The sequence below is a fragment of the Arabidopsis lyrata genome (genome assembly GCF_000004255.2).
Source record: "Arabidopsis lyrata subsp. lyrata unplaced genomic scaffold ARALYscaffold_4, whole genome shotgun sequence".
Classification (NCBI taxonomy): domain Eukaryota; kingdom Viridiplantae; phylum Streptophyta; class Magnoliopsida; order Brassicales; family Brassicaceae; genus Arabidopsis; species Arabidopsis lyrata.
In genome coordinates this window covers 21,046,680-21,061,492 of record NW_003302552.1, presented here as the reverse complement: position 1 = coordinate 21,061,492, position 14,813 = coordinate 21,046,680, and the positions used below count along the sequence as shown (strand labels likewise).

The 14,813-nt window shown below is 33.4% G+C and overlaps 2 protein-coding genes across 2 annotated transcripts; both read right to left on the bottom strand.

Annotated features, from left to right (window-relative positions):
• Positions 1-155: 155 nt before the first annotated feature.
• LOC9316088 (transcription factor IBH1) lies at positions 156-1,063 on the bottom strand. The gene has a single exon (XM_021029736.1). The coding sequence runs from the start codon at positions 925-927 to the stop codon at positions 445-447; it is 483 nt and encodes a 160-aa protein (XP_020885395.1). The 5' UTR covers positions 928-1,063; the 3' UTR covers positions 156-444.
• Positions 1,064-7,835: 6,772 nt separating this feature from the next.
• LOC9317952 (probable pectinesterase/pectinesterase inhibitor 16) lies at positions 7,836-9,714 on the bottom strand. Its single transcript, XM_021030167.1, has 2 exons — positions 8,796-9,714; positions 7,836-8,680 (listed from the first exon to the last, which is right to left on the bottom strand). Exons 1-2 carry the CDS (start codon positions 9,679-9,681, stop codon positions 8,010-8,012), a joined length of 1,557 nt encoding a protein of 518 aa, XP_020885826.1. The 5' UTR covers positions 9,682-9,714; the 3' UTR covers positions 7,836-8,009.
• Between the last annotated feature and the right edge of the window lie 5,099 nt (positions 9,715-14,813).

Genomic DNA, 14,813 nt, shown 5'->3' with positions numbered 1-14,813 from the left:
CTTTATCTTAAATTATAACTGAATTTATAATCCATCCATAGAAACGTCATTCATGAATTACAATCAAGAGGAACCAAACCCATAGCTTAAAAGAAAAGAAAAAGGACAGAAGTAGCTCTAGTGCATAGCTCCAACGGCAAGTTCCCAAGCCCTAATGTTTAAACCGGCCATAGCATATGATAAATAATAAATCCCCATTTATCAAAATTCAAGAAAAGAAAAAGAAAAAAAATCTTTCGTTACTTCGAGACATACATATCCACACATTTCATATATGTATCCTATCTTACACGTATGTATATATATATATATATATGTATATATACACGTATCTATGTGTTATGATTACCCCAATCCAATACTATGTATCATGTATGTGTTGTATGATCTCTATATACATCAATCACTGATGATGAATTGATGATGATGATGATTAAATGATGATCATTTCTGAGATAAACCATCAACGAGGCACTGCATGACCTTGACCTGCATACTAAGGCACTTGATGTAATGAGCCGTCTCTTCCATCAGCTTTGACGTTTCCATTCCTCCGCCTCCCGGAACAAGATTCCTCAGCCTCTCCGCCGCCTCCTCCACCACCGGAGCTCTCTGGTTACTCCTCCTCCGTTTTGATGATATCTTCCATGTCACCTTCCTCTTCCTCCTTGAAAATCTTACGCTCTTGTTGTCATCTTTGGCGGCTCGGCGCAAGAGGGCTCTGCTCCATAGCCGGCTATTCCCTCCGGCTGCTCTGGCCATGGAAACGTACGCAGCCTTCTTGATCTTTCTCACACGATCTATTGATTTGTCCGGAGAATTTAAAGGGTTTTGTGTTCTGAGATTTGAGAGGGATCGGAGAAAGTGGAGGGCAAAAACGTCCTTTTCAGGGACATCTGTGTTTATGAGTTTGTCTGCAGAGGCCATGGTTTGGGTTGTTTAGAGAAGAGAACTTGAATTGAGAACCTTTATAAAACTTTTTTTTTGAGAATGACAATAGTATTAGGGTTAATATAAACGGAGAGGTGGAGAGAGAGAAAGAGAGAGGAATAAATAATGTTTATTTTTCCTTGTACTTAACTTTTCTTTTACATTACAAATATGTTTTTTTTATGTCACAAGACATACAACTATATCAAATGTTCTCTATAAAGTTTAAAACTGTAGGTTCGAATATATATACTCATGTTCTAGTTATCGGTAGAATTGAAAAAAAATAAACATGAAAAAGGAAAGAAAATTAGATGTGCTAATAGCTTTGAAATATGGAATTTTGGAGCTTAGTTGGTCCGTCAAAGTTTATTGCATTAAAATATGCGAATATGAAGTTGTAAGTGGTAGTTTTCTTCAACGGTGACAAAAGATACATACAGTTCTAAGTTTAACTTTGGGGGTTTAATAATATCAGTTCAAAATTTTGGAGATTCGTCTGTTGTGGTTTAGTGGGCTGACTGTTAGATTGTTTACTGGTGGATAATTAGATGTGTAAATATATCATTATATGTGTTAAAATTTTAAAATGAAATGTTAATTGTATTTTGCAAAACCCATGTATTTCGGATAAGTATAATATACACCTAGTGTTGCTATATAGTCTTGAATAAATAAATGGGCAATTAGTGGAAAACGATGTTTTGGAACTTGAAGGAAAAAGTTGATGCCAATAGATTAACAGAACTTGGCTATTTTGGATATAAATATATTTGACTATTTTGAAATTTGAAATATGTTTATATATACATTATACTACACCCAAACTACAATTATATATTTATATATATAGCATTAGTGCTAGTATACATCTTAACTAAACAAAATAATAATTCGGATGATGTTTAATTACTAGACGCAAATTAATCAAGCTCTTTTGGTTCATAGCTTGGTATAAACGGAAAAAAGAGCAATTAAGAGCAGACATCCGATTATGGAATTAGATTCCAACCACAATATTATGTTTATTTGTTTGTTTTTATAAAAAGGTTAATTTAGTGACGAATGCGTATGAATTCATTAACGTGAACAGCTAACAGAGACTATTATGATAAAATTAGGTAAGCTATATACATATATGTTAACATTAGTTGACAACTAATGACGATTAAGATGGAATGATCGATTGTGGAAAACATCTAAGCTCATTTTCAATGCAAAAGAAATTATATTAACAAAACCCGAAATATTAATTTAATTGATTACTTACAGCTTGCTGGATATTTACTTATAGAAACAAAATTCAGCCAAAATCTAACTCTCGTAAAACGACTGATTGAGGATATTATTCGATCCTGAGTTTGAACTATACGTTGATTAGTTCGAAAAGTAACACAGAATAACTATGATTATTCTGGACGATAAATTGTTAATAAACTTAATCAATTAGCCACTCGCATCATCAAGATAAAACTAAGAAGTGATCAAAGATATAACAAAATATTCAACAAAATATTCACCATGCAACTATGCAAGAGAGAGAGAGAAAAAAAAAAAAAAAAAACTATGCAAGAGAGCAACATATAGTATAAAAATATGTATATTTTTCGAAGGATATGAGATTATTCAATTGGCTTGACCAATAGATGATACCATGATTTTTTATACACTAAATTTTACTACCTAATTTAGCAAAGACAACAGAAGAAGAAAAGAAAAAAGAGGAGAAGAGAGACTTGAGGAATAAGATTTGTGTTTGGTTAAGGCTATAATTTAGCATTAGTCCCATCTCTTTTGTGTTAATCACTCTCTCCCCTACCGCTTTGCCGCCGGACGTATTTTTTACGCCATTAAATTCTTTTGTATATCATCATGCATCATTATCATATTTCTTCTTCAAGATTGAGCTCTAAAATCCCTTAAATCTCACTGTTTTGTTTCCTATAAGGTTTCATTGTTACACGTATCATAAAAATATGTTTCTAGTTGAACAATTTCGGGGAATAACAATTTACAAAATTGTTGATATTAGGAGTGAAACCAAATGAATAAGAAGGTGTTAATCATATAATAAAAGAACTAAAAAAGAGTTGAAGAAGATGTAGAGTAGGTCCACTAATGGGCCAACCACCACATGAAGGCACATGGCTATGGCCTTTACCCACCTCCACTTTCCTTTCTCTCTTATCTTTATCTTTAATTTTTTTGTTCTAATTATTTAATTAATATTAACTACACCATTCGTTTTCTTTGATTCTCTTCTTAAATTTATTAATTAGTCGTTGGGGGCAAATAAACTTTATCACACTAGTTGATTAAAAATATCCCCAACTAAAAAAGTAAACAAATATAAAAGAACAAATGCTATTAGTAATAGGCTAATAGCCAAATCAATAGTGACGAATGTTAAACTGAAGAGAGGAATTCTAAAATCGTCTGAAGTTGAAAATCGGAAACGTGTGAAAAGCCACGTCAGCACTGACGCCTCATTTTTTTTTATTTTTTTTTTGTGTTAAAGAAGAAAAAAGAGTGTTGGGTGTGTTGTTTTTATTACGTTAGGTTAAAATGAAGACGGCTGATTAAGAGCACTTGCAATGCCAGCTCTTGCAAGCGTCCCAGGCTATTGTTTTTTAAAAAATAAATCAAAACCCCTTATTAACTATAGAACCGTTCCCACAAACGGAAACGTTTCTTCACCGTCCCGCACTGCCACGTGGCGTTTTCTGATTGGGTGGTGTTTTTTTGTGGGGAGAAATTTTTTTGGGGTAGAAACATTTTCGATTCGTCTTCTCTCTCTCTCTCTCGACTCTCTCAACTCGCGAAGGCGATTTCTCCGGCGAAAATTATCGCCAACGATTTTCCGGCAATATCACACTGCAATCCTCCTCGTCTCTGCCATAGAAAGCTTCTCCAATCGATCTTTTCTTCCATAGAAAGCTTCTCCGCCGGTTCCAAACGAGCGATACAAGGTATGTTTGTTTTTCCGATATGAGATCTGGGGGAATTCGTGTGATTATCCATGGTTTTTGTTGGTATAGAGGATGTATATGAATTTGTATGGTCAATGGTTGTGTTTTTTATTGTATGGTTGGCCAAAGAAAATCGATTAGGGTTTAGTTTTGGATATTCGATTTTCAGATCTGTGTGTTGTCTCCAAGTTTCTGATTTAGGTTTTATGGATTTGGGATTGTCTCCAAGTTTCGATTTAGTAATATGAAACTGTTTGAGTGTTTTCTTGGCTTTGATTATGCTTTGGATTCGTTTTGGTTTGTCACCAAGTTTTCAATTTAGACAATCTTCTTTAAAGTTCTAGCTGAAGTATGTTTTTAATCTGTTTGTCTGTCTTTGGTTGTAACTTGTACATGATATGATTATTTTGGTGTTGGTGCTTTTTTGTGTTTGGTTTAGTATTATCTAGTTACAGAAACTGATCTAGTTAATAGGATTGTGTGACTCACCATTAAATGCTTTGTTTGTTGTTGATCTGGTGTGATGTATAATTGATAAGTTCTAAAACTCTGCTAAACCATTACTCTTGTAATCGGATTGTTATAACACTGTTCTAAAACTCTACTTGAATGCTTTGTACTTGTGTAAGGTGTCTTAAATTGTGATTAGACTTAGGTAGTTCAAAGATAGGTCATTATGAATGGTAATTTATTACTTGATACCTTTTCATCTTTTAAACACCAACTAGCCTTCACTCTTTCTCCATCATCTTCTATCTCTCTTCTTTGGTAAACAAATAACCTTTCTTTGGAGAACACCAAACCAGTCAGGAAGGATAGGAAGAAATGGAGCTCTCAACAATCCCAGGTTGCACCGCTTTCTCAAGAGACACCTGTCAGGAAGGATAGGAAGAAATGGAATTCGGCTGACGATGAAGTTCTTATCAGTGCGTGGCTGAACACTTCAAAGGACCCGATTATTGGAAACCAACAAACGGCAGAAAGCTTTTGGCAAAGGGTCGGAGAATACTATGCAGAGTCTCCTCATGCTATAGCCAATGGTGAACATGGGCTGAACATAAACTGTAAGCAAAGGTGGTTCAAGATCAATGACTTCACTAACAAGTTCTGCGGGGCATATGCAACTGCAGAGAGACTAAACAGTAGTGGACATTCTGAGACCGATGTGCTGAATATGGCTCATGACATCTACGTCTCTGACCACAAGACCAAGTTTACAATGAACCATTGCTGGTGTTTGTTAAGGTTTGAACAGAAATTCCTGGACCTTAACAAGATTAACAATCTTACACCTAAAGGCAGAACAAAGAGGAGACCAGTTGAGGAAGCTTCACAATCCGAGGAGAAGCTACAGAAGCTTGGCATACTAGACACACTTCTTGCCAAGCCAGAGCCACTTAGTGCAGTTGATCAAGTTATCAAGGATAAGATAGTGGCTCAGTATTTCTTAGATTGATGTATTCACTTAAGATGCAACTTTGTATTTTTTATTTTAGTATCTAAGTTTGAATTTCTGCTTTAATTTGTTATGTATTCATCTATGTCTGTTCTTGTTTCATCAACTCGGCTTTTTCAAGTTTTTGTAACTTTGTAATTTTCTTATGTTTTCAATGTTAATGTTATATGTTTTATTTTAATTACAACTTTAATATGTTTTTACTTATTAATTTAAATGATTAATATTTTAAATTTAAAATATTATTATTTTATTCAACGGACAAAATATGAGAGACATCATTGCTAATACCAAATTTAAGAAACTTTAAAAATAATCTTATTATATTTGAGGGACCAAAAAATTTGTCCCACACCATTGCTCATGGTCTAAGCTTGACGTTACAACTGTCGGCGACTAACTTTGCTCCGTAACTGTTGACGTGGCTCCGTTTTACTTTCTCCGGTGGATAACATGACGGCGCTCATTTTCTTTCATTTTTAATTTAAACCTCAAAGATAAATTATGCGATCGACGAAGACGAGTCACGAAGCAAGCTATGCATATATATATATATATATATATATATATATATATATATATATATATATATATATTATGCTTGAATTATTAATATGTTACGTACTATTTGGAAAATGTTGGATGGTCATGAAAATGTAAGTTCTTTGATAAGATCTTTCTATAAACTCGTTGTAAATATACGACTATATATTTTGTAACTGATCTTCTGTCTTATATAAAACTTTTTTTTAAATTTTTTTTTATATAAAACTATTTACGATAGCCTAAATAGATGTTACAAATATCTTTAAATATGTTTGTTGTAGTTCAAACATATTGTTCAAAAATCAACATAGAGAAGTCCATATAAAACGGATTGAAGATCAATTTTCGGTATTTAAATTCTTATAAGAGAAAGACCATGTCATATGAGTTCGAAAATCGACATTGGGAAAGATCTAATTAGTTAAACATATTCAGACTTTCGGTCCAAAATAATTATAGACCGTAAGTTACACAAACGATTTTGTTGTTGATTCATAAAACTTAAGGAATAAAATAAACGGACAGAGACAAAAGGTTTGCACGTGGGATAAATTTAATGAACACTGCACATACGTATTCACACGTACATGCAAAATATGAATTGAGTTAAAGAACCGTGGAAAAACAAAAAGTGGGCCAATCTTGCCTATTGTTAGAGAGGCAAGATTTTAATACTCAAAACGAAGAGCACTTCCTAATTAATTAATACTCTTTTATTTTCATATGTTAAGCGTTCAATTATTCTGTATCACTATTCTTCGATTACAGTCAGTTGGCAAGACTCTCACAAAATATAAATTACTATTAAATCTTTCTATTGCTTACATATTAACCAACCTTATAATTAAGTTTCAAAAATTTCTACATCCGCAAATGCATGCACTAATATGTTAAAAACGTAGATTACTAGTATCAAACTGATCAGACTATAGTCTATAGCTAGAAGACTTGAACAAAAACCTCACTAATATGAAACTGTATTAAAAAAAAAAAAAAAAAAAAACCCTGTAAATTTATTTCTCTACACCTTTCAACTTTCATGTGCACAAGATGTAATTGAAGAAGTAATTCGCAGCTAATTGCTAATATAGTTCAACAAATATTTTTTCAAACATGTGCACACACTATATAGTACGTAAATCAAACCACTTTATGGTGGTCTAGTAGTTGAAAAATTTGTTATGTATAAAAGATTATAATCTAAATCTTTTCACTCTGAATTCATAATATAGTTGGCTACTGTAAACGTCTTAAGTAACAAATCTCAAGTATTAGTTTGGAATCTTAAGTATTAGTTTGCATTTTTCTTTGGAAATTGTGGTTATGAAAAATGATATACAAACTAATTATCCGCATCATACATAATCTTGATAATTGTTCAAGGCGCATACATGAGAAATTTCCGGAAAACTCAAAGACATGCATGCATCTAGCATATTGGCACAGTGTCGAATTTGGACTCATGTAGATATTAATTCGTTTGTTCCACCCATTCTTTAATCATAGACCAACGATTTGACCAACATTATTCAATAAAAAACTACTTAACAATAAAATATCACAATTAATTCGTTTGTTCCACCAAATAAATACACGCACAAGATATCCGATATCGTCATTTCACTAACAGAAAAGAACGAAAAAGAAGTTGACCAATTTAGCATCCTTCTTCTTCTTCTTTTTTAACAAAAACGAACATAATCCAACATTAGTATGTTATAGGTTTTAATATGGGCTTCAAAAACTCTTTATCCTAACTTAGTAACTTATTTACAGAGTTCAAAACCACTGAATGGATGGGCTGAGCCCTTATCCACATACCATATTCGAATTCAATCGTTCACATGTATTTTGGTTGCATTTGATAAAAATATAAATAATTTTAAGCATATAGAGAAATGGTGAAACAGAACACATTTATAAAAACATTAATCTTATAATAAATTCAGATTTTATTCGAGGACTTCTGTTTTTTTTTTTCCCTGGTTACACCCAAATATACAAATAATAAAATAAGAAAAGCTAGAGATTATATCACACCATTACTTTAATCACAAGATAAATGACTATATAAGAATTTATTTATCAAACGAGCTTAATTACAAAGCTCATTTTACAAGCCCAGAGTCGAAACTAACGCCCGTTGACGGCAACCACATATTACCGTCAATAAAAACCGCCACAGTGAATTTTTCCGCTTCCGTCAACGTCAAGGACGAATGATACCCACTCCATTTAACCCGACCCGAAACCGATGATCCAGGACCCGAATTCTCAAATTCTCCGTAAAACAGAGATTTGAGACCGAAACCACCCGACCAAGGAGACCAACCCGACGGATGAATAGACCCGCCGATAAAAGATTGCATCACCACCGTCCTCGAATACTCCTTCCACGGCCGACCAAGATAAGTCATCGATTCCGCCGTGATTCTACAGTTTTGAATCGAGATTCCGGTGTTTTGACCCGGATTGCTCCGTCCTTGCGCCGTCACGAAGTTTCTCTGACCCGGTAAAGGTTTACGAGCGGCGATGTTGCAAGATTGAAATACGACGGCGGAGTTTCCGAAGATGAAATCGACGGTGCCGGTGATATCTGTCTCTCGATAGAATTGTCGTTTGGAGTGTGTGTAGAGTGAATCTTGGTATCCTTCCACTGAGCATCGATGCACGACGGATTTATCTGCTCCGACACGGAGCGCCACCGCTTGCTCCGATTTGGGTCCGGCGTTGTTCACGAATGTCATGTCCCGTGCTATAAACCCCTCTCCCATCGCGGCTTTTAAAAATTCAATAAATCAAATCTTAAACCGGATTAAATCAAATCAAAACCGTACCAAATCATTTAACAAAGATAACTAAACCAAACCGAAAATTGAGTTATAGAATCTTACCGACGGTGGCAGTTTTGTAAGTAGTCCAGCCGCCTCTATTACTTCTGCTACCTACAATGACCGTTTTACCCTTCCCGTCACCAACTAACATAACGTTCTTCTGCTTCGTCGGAATGTTGATGTTCTCATGATAGGTCCCGGCTTTTAGGTATATTGTGGTCCTGCCCCCACTACTCGCTAATGACGTAGACAACAAGGCTTCTCCTATGGTTTTGTGTGTCCCACTTCCGTCGGCAGCCACCACCACATCAACCTTCAGCTCCTCCACGGGAGCTTCTAGAAGCCTCCGCTGCTCCGACGAAGGAACGAACGTCGGAAAATATTTTTGTTCCGATAAGAGTTTCCGGTGTTTTGACTTCACGGATACGAACAAGTCAAGCGAGTTAGTCAACAATCCGGTGAGGTTTCTTGCGACGAAATCCATCGCAAGTCCGTGTTTGTATGACTTGGATTTTTCTTGAAGGCTCTGCTCACAAGTATCTTGGTTCGTGAGTGCTGCGCTTAGCCATGTATGGACATCTTCTTCGTCATTATCCGCATGTATGCGAGATAACATGTCAAGTGTGTCGTCGAGTAGCTCGAGGCAGTCGTGGACGGGATCGAACGTGTGTGTTTGTACGGTTCGGTGAGAAAGAGTGAGATTGAAAGCGAGAGAACGAGCTAAGAGAGCATGGTTCATACTCTCTTGGACCGATGCAAGAAACCCTTGTTTGGGTTTTGATGATGGTGAGCTTCGATGTCTCGAGAATCTTGAGAAGTGGGAGTTTGAATTGGAACTGGTACTCACAGCTGAAGTAGGTTGGATTAGGTATAAAAAGTTTAAGATCAGCAAAAACATTAGTGTTTTTGGAATCTTGTGATTTGATATTGATGATGATGAAGCCATAATAGTTATGAAACTTAATGATTAGCGAGTTGTTGTAGCAGCAGCAGCTTAATGATACATGTATATATAGCTACATTTTCATGTTCTTTACTATTTTGGATTTGTGTCGTTGTTAATTAATTTCTTACTACTAAATGACTCTTAAGTTTCGAGCAAAATCACATACCACGAATACTTGTACTTTATCTCCTAAATATGATGCATCCATACTAATCTTGATCGTATAAGAGCACATCCAACAGAAGTTTTTCAAAGAGTGTCTAAAGAATTAAAAAAAAATAATAATAACTAAAAGTAAGAGAGAAAATGAGACACAGTGTCTCATTTGAGAAACTCTGAGACATTGTGTCTAACACTTGACATCATTTGATTGATTAAAGTTCTTTTTAATTAATTAAAATTTAAACAAATAATTTATTTATTACAAAAGCATTAAATTATTATATTTGAGAAACCTTTATAGTTTCTCACCGTGGAAATGCTCTAATAAGGCAGTACCTAATCTAATCTCTTTCCATCCTGATAATTAATGACTTTGTAAGATAGGTGATATATGATATATCAAAACATTTGATGTTTTACCAAGCTTGAAGCAGTAGTAAGTAAGTAGGACACATTTTTTTGGATTTGTTTATTTATTTCTAGTTAACCGGTAATAGATATAGGAAGTGACAAGTTATACTATCTTTTTTTTTTGAGAAAAAGGTATTCTCTTGATGCAATCAAATTTAACATTTCAAAAGTATATTTTGTGGTCAATTTATATGGATTACATGTTCCACATATTGTATGTACGTAAGTTAGTTCACTAAACGTAAACCTTAAGGGTGAAGCAATGCAAAGAAGGCTTTAAATTGCCAGACTGTGCGTAATATTTACAATCATTTGCTGCTTTTTAATCATAGAGCTACGTATATATAATGTATGTACTTTAGTTTCGCGAATATACGTATATTAGTATATTTAATTTATGTATGATATAGTCAATCTGTATTCAATCTTTATTTATCGACCAACAAAAAGTGAAACATTCTAAAGCAAACCGCGTATAATTAAGTTCGTAACTTTTCCTAAACAAATTATTGGAATTAACAAACAAAAAAAATTTCCCCAAACAATTTAACCATAGTATGAAGTACGATGTTATACGTGTTAACAAATTAATAAGTACTAGTAAATTTATTTTCGTATAATCCAAAGTCCCAACTCACACGTCCCCGCCGTTAAAAAGAAAAGAAAAAAAACACAACGCAATGATACTTATCTACTTAATTACAAAATGCGACTTATCTACTTAAAATGTATCGAGGAGAACAAGCTAGCAAAATGTATCGAGGAGACAAACAAAATGTATGTAAATGCGACTTATATCTACTTAAAATGTATCGAGGAGAACAAGCTAGCAAAACACACAAGATGAATGGCGACAAAAGAAAATAACCAAAACTTATTTTTAAAATCTGTACCTGCTTAATTTAACGTTACATTATTTCTTGGAAAATATGTTCATCGTTAATTATTATGGAAAATTAATAAAAAAAGTTGCGTGATTTTGATTTGTGCATGGATAATGATACCGCCAAACTTAAAACAGACAAACAAAATGGGATCCATCTTGTTTGTACTCCTCGAAGAAAATTCAACGACGCGACGTCACCACTACTCACCCACTTGGCAGTCTCGGGATCAAAGAAAAGCACTTGTGTAATGTGTTCCTTTAAAACACTGTTATTGCTAGAAAGCCTAGAATCTCAAATTAATACTTATGCTGTTATGCAGTATGAACTATGAGGTCTGAGTGTCTGACTTGTACTCCCTCCGTTTTCGAATCGTTGTCGTTTTAGAAATTTTTTTTGTTTTTAATTAGTTGTCGTTTTCAGTTTTCGATGCAAAATTTATTACTTTTTTATTTTTTATATTAATTTTTATTATGCAACTTAATTTACTATTGGTTAAATTATGTTTAGGTAGATAATTAATGATATTTTTATATTAAAAAACTAACAACATTAATAGTTTCTTAATTTGTGTGCATATAGTTAAGACGACAACTATTCGAAAACGGAGGGAGTATGAGTTAGGGCTATAGTATGTATAAATAAATATTATTAATATTTCGATAGTTGTTTTCGATTATTGTTTGATAAGGATGCCACTAAACTCATGCCTCTTAGCTTATACAAATGACTTAATTAGGCATTAATACATTATCTATCTATATATTATCTAGATTTATAATTGCTAAGCCAATAGGTCAAGGTCTTGTCTAATAAATGCATGCACAACTAATTCACTCAATAATGTACCTATATAATACTACAAATAATTCAAATTAATTGATCTATATTTGAAGAACAAATAAGTAAGCTATTTGGGATTTAGTCTTATCATGTGTCTACATAAATACATAATCCTTAATGATTTATAATATATATGGAATAGTAATAATAAAGAAAGAATGAAGTATTTTGATAGATATCAATTAATATTATACAATTACAAATGATTTGATGATTGACTATACGTAAGAATTAACTTTGATAATTTTGAATTGGGACAAATCATTGGAGGCCTTACGTTTAAGCTTTAGATGTTCCTTAATGCGAAATGATAAGGACAGAGTATCAGTGATTTGAGTACTTAATTAACATTTATCATGTACTTTGAGTTAACTAATTTTCTATTAATATCAAAAATCAAGCTTGCATGCACATTTTAGTGTGATAAGTAGATGTATAATAATCCAAGATAATTTTTAAGAAAAGAGGAATATTTAAAGCTTGCAAATTATTCGAATCATCGAATGGTAGAGGTCATTGCACACCTTTTGTTGCAATTACCTATTATGTGGGTGTGGGGAACTCTAGCAGGCTACATATTTTCAATTATTTTCTCTACTAAATCGAGATTATTGTTATAAAAATAAAATGCTTCACCGTTCCAAACTTATTTACATTCGAGGTTTAAAATTTTGTTGACAAATAAGTGAAATTCAGAATAAGAAAAGAAAGAAAAGTATAATTTGGGTTAAGGGATTTGAATATGATTGATTTGAATCGTCTCAGAAGTGTAAATGCCACCTAACGCTTTTGTTGTTATACTAGTATCATTGAGTAAGAAATGTTAAAGTCAACAAAACGCTTCACATTTATATATTTATAAAAGAGTTTTATGATTACGAAGTTGCTGATTTTTTAAATTTTTTTTATTTTGCTTAACAGAAGTTGCTGATTGTTATTGGCAAAAGCTATAGAGAAAAATAAACACTCAATATTTTTTTTTTAAATAGTTAACTAAATCAATCGAAAAATAAAACAAACCAAACTGATTTTGGGCCAAAAACATATTGAAAGCCCAATTTAAACACCTAATATTCAAACGAAATTGTGATTTGGAGAACATTGTCACCGCCCGGAAGCCTCGTCCATGGAATTTGCTGACGTCATAAACATTTTCTTTTGCTTTTTTGGTATTGAAATGTTTCGTATCAAAGTTATTTCCTTCTTCATTCTTTCAGGTATATTGACATTTTCAGTTCTACATTAACAACAAACAACCTGAGTGTATATCGAGTTAAAAGCAGCATAACAGAGGATAAAACTGAGGCTTCTTTTGTTGTCACAGGCGAGAAACTTCTCTTCTCCTTGTAGCAAGAAACCTAGAAAAGCTTAACAAGATTCATGTTCTTGAAATCCGCTTCACCTTGTCCTGAATGTTTGTTTTCTAACAGTTTCACTTCCATTACCATTGACAAATTAAGCAAAATCACTTCATTGTTTCCCCACAAAAGACTATATAAAACAAATACTAAAATGCCTCAATAGTATCTTATGAGATTAGGATGGCCTTTCAACCTACTGAAGAAGACAGAAACAGAGAATTACTTCTTTGCCATTTTTGTTTCTGTTTAGATGAATCAGATAATGTGTGCGTTAGTAGTATATGTACTTCATATCAACTAAATCACCAGTTTATAATTTCTACATGAATGGACATGGACATTAGTAAAAAAAAATTGACTCCTTTGGACTTTAAGAGAGATTGAACTCTCTAGGTCATCATCATTGCAATATTAGGCTCTAGGGAAATTTCAGACCAAAGTGAATGATTTTAGCAGGTTATAACGTACGTAAGAGCTCCAGGACATGATCCGGAAGTAGAAAGTTTAAGAAACGGCCCACACTCCTCATGCTTCAGAGAGGTATAACATGATGCTAGTCTTTGCCATAACACTCATGCTAGTCTCATATTAGTTATTGTTTCTATTGATTGACCTTTCATTTTCTTTCAGCATCACAAGAAATGTTTCCACATGCGGGCGGGTAAGAGATTTGACCTTATCTTGTTACTTCTCAATATAATAAGCTATCAAGTAGTTTGATTCTAATATCCAAAAACTTTTGGAATCTGCAGGTCTGTTTTTGGTCAGTCTGAAATCTCCTTGATACCTAAAATCATCTTCTGTTGACTATTTTCCCGGTTTGTTGTCTCTTCTTTCAGCGTTCAAACATTTATCTTCTGTAAGTCTTTTTTTTGGTAGGGAAGTTTCTCTTCTGTAAGTTAAATGAGTGACTGAAAAAAGTAACACTTGTGTGGAATAAGAACTGTGATGGCGTGAAAGCCTCTTAAGAACTGTGATGGCGTGAAAGCCTCTTAAGTAACACTTGTGTGGAATAAGAACTGTGATGGCGTAACCGACGAAATGACAATAATACCCCTGAGAAACTCTCGAAATAACAAGAGTTTTTAAGACAAAACCAGTGTTCTAAAAAGCGGTCTAGGCGGTCGCCTAGGCCCCGACTAGGCGCTAGGCTCTCATGCGATGCCTAGATAACCGCCTTGACCGCCTAAAATTATATAGATCTTGTTTAATGTATTTTTTCAATTTTAATTAGAGTTTTATTTATATATATAGTTATAAATATTTATATATTGTTTAATATAAATATAAATAAATGTTTTGTCTAGTTTTTGTTTATAATTTCATATTTTTTAGTTTTATATAGATATTTTATATAACTTTTATATATAATATCATATTTATAATGTTTTATGTTATAAACGTCTAAACCGCCTAAAAAATCGCCTAAGCCCCGATTAAGCGTTGTAGGCGCTAGGCACTGGGTCACCGC

Bases quoted from the DNA above. Each gene is read 5' to 3' on its own strand.
- LOC9316088 (XM_021029736.1), bottom strand. From the start codon at position 927: ATGGCCTCTGCAGACAAACTCATAAACACAGATGTCCCTGAAAAGGAC.
- LOC9317952 (XM_021030167.1), bottom strand. From the start codon at position 9,681: ATGGCTTCATCATCATCAATATCAAATCACAAGATTCCAAAAACACTA. The intron at 8,681-8,795 runs GTAAGATTCTAT...AATTTTTAAAAG, and splicing joins TTACAAAACTGCCACCGTCG to CCGCGATGGGAGAGGGGTTT.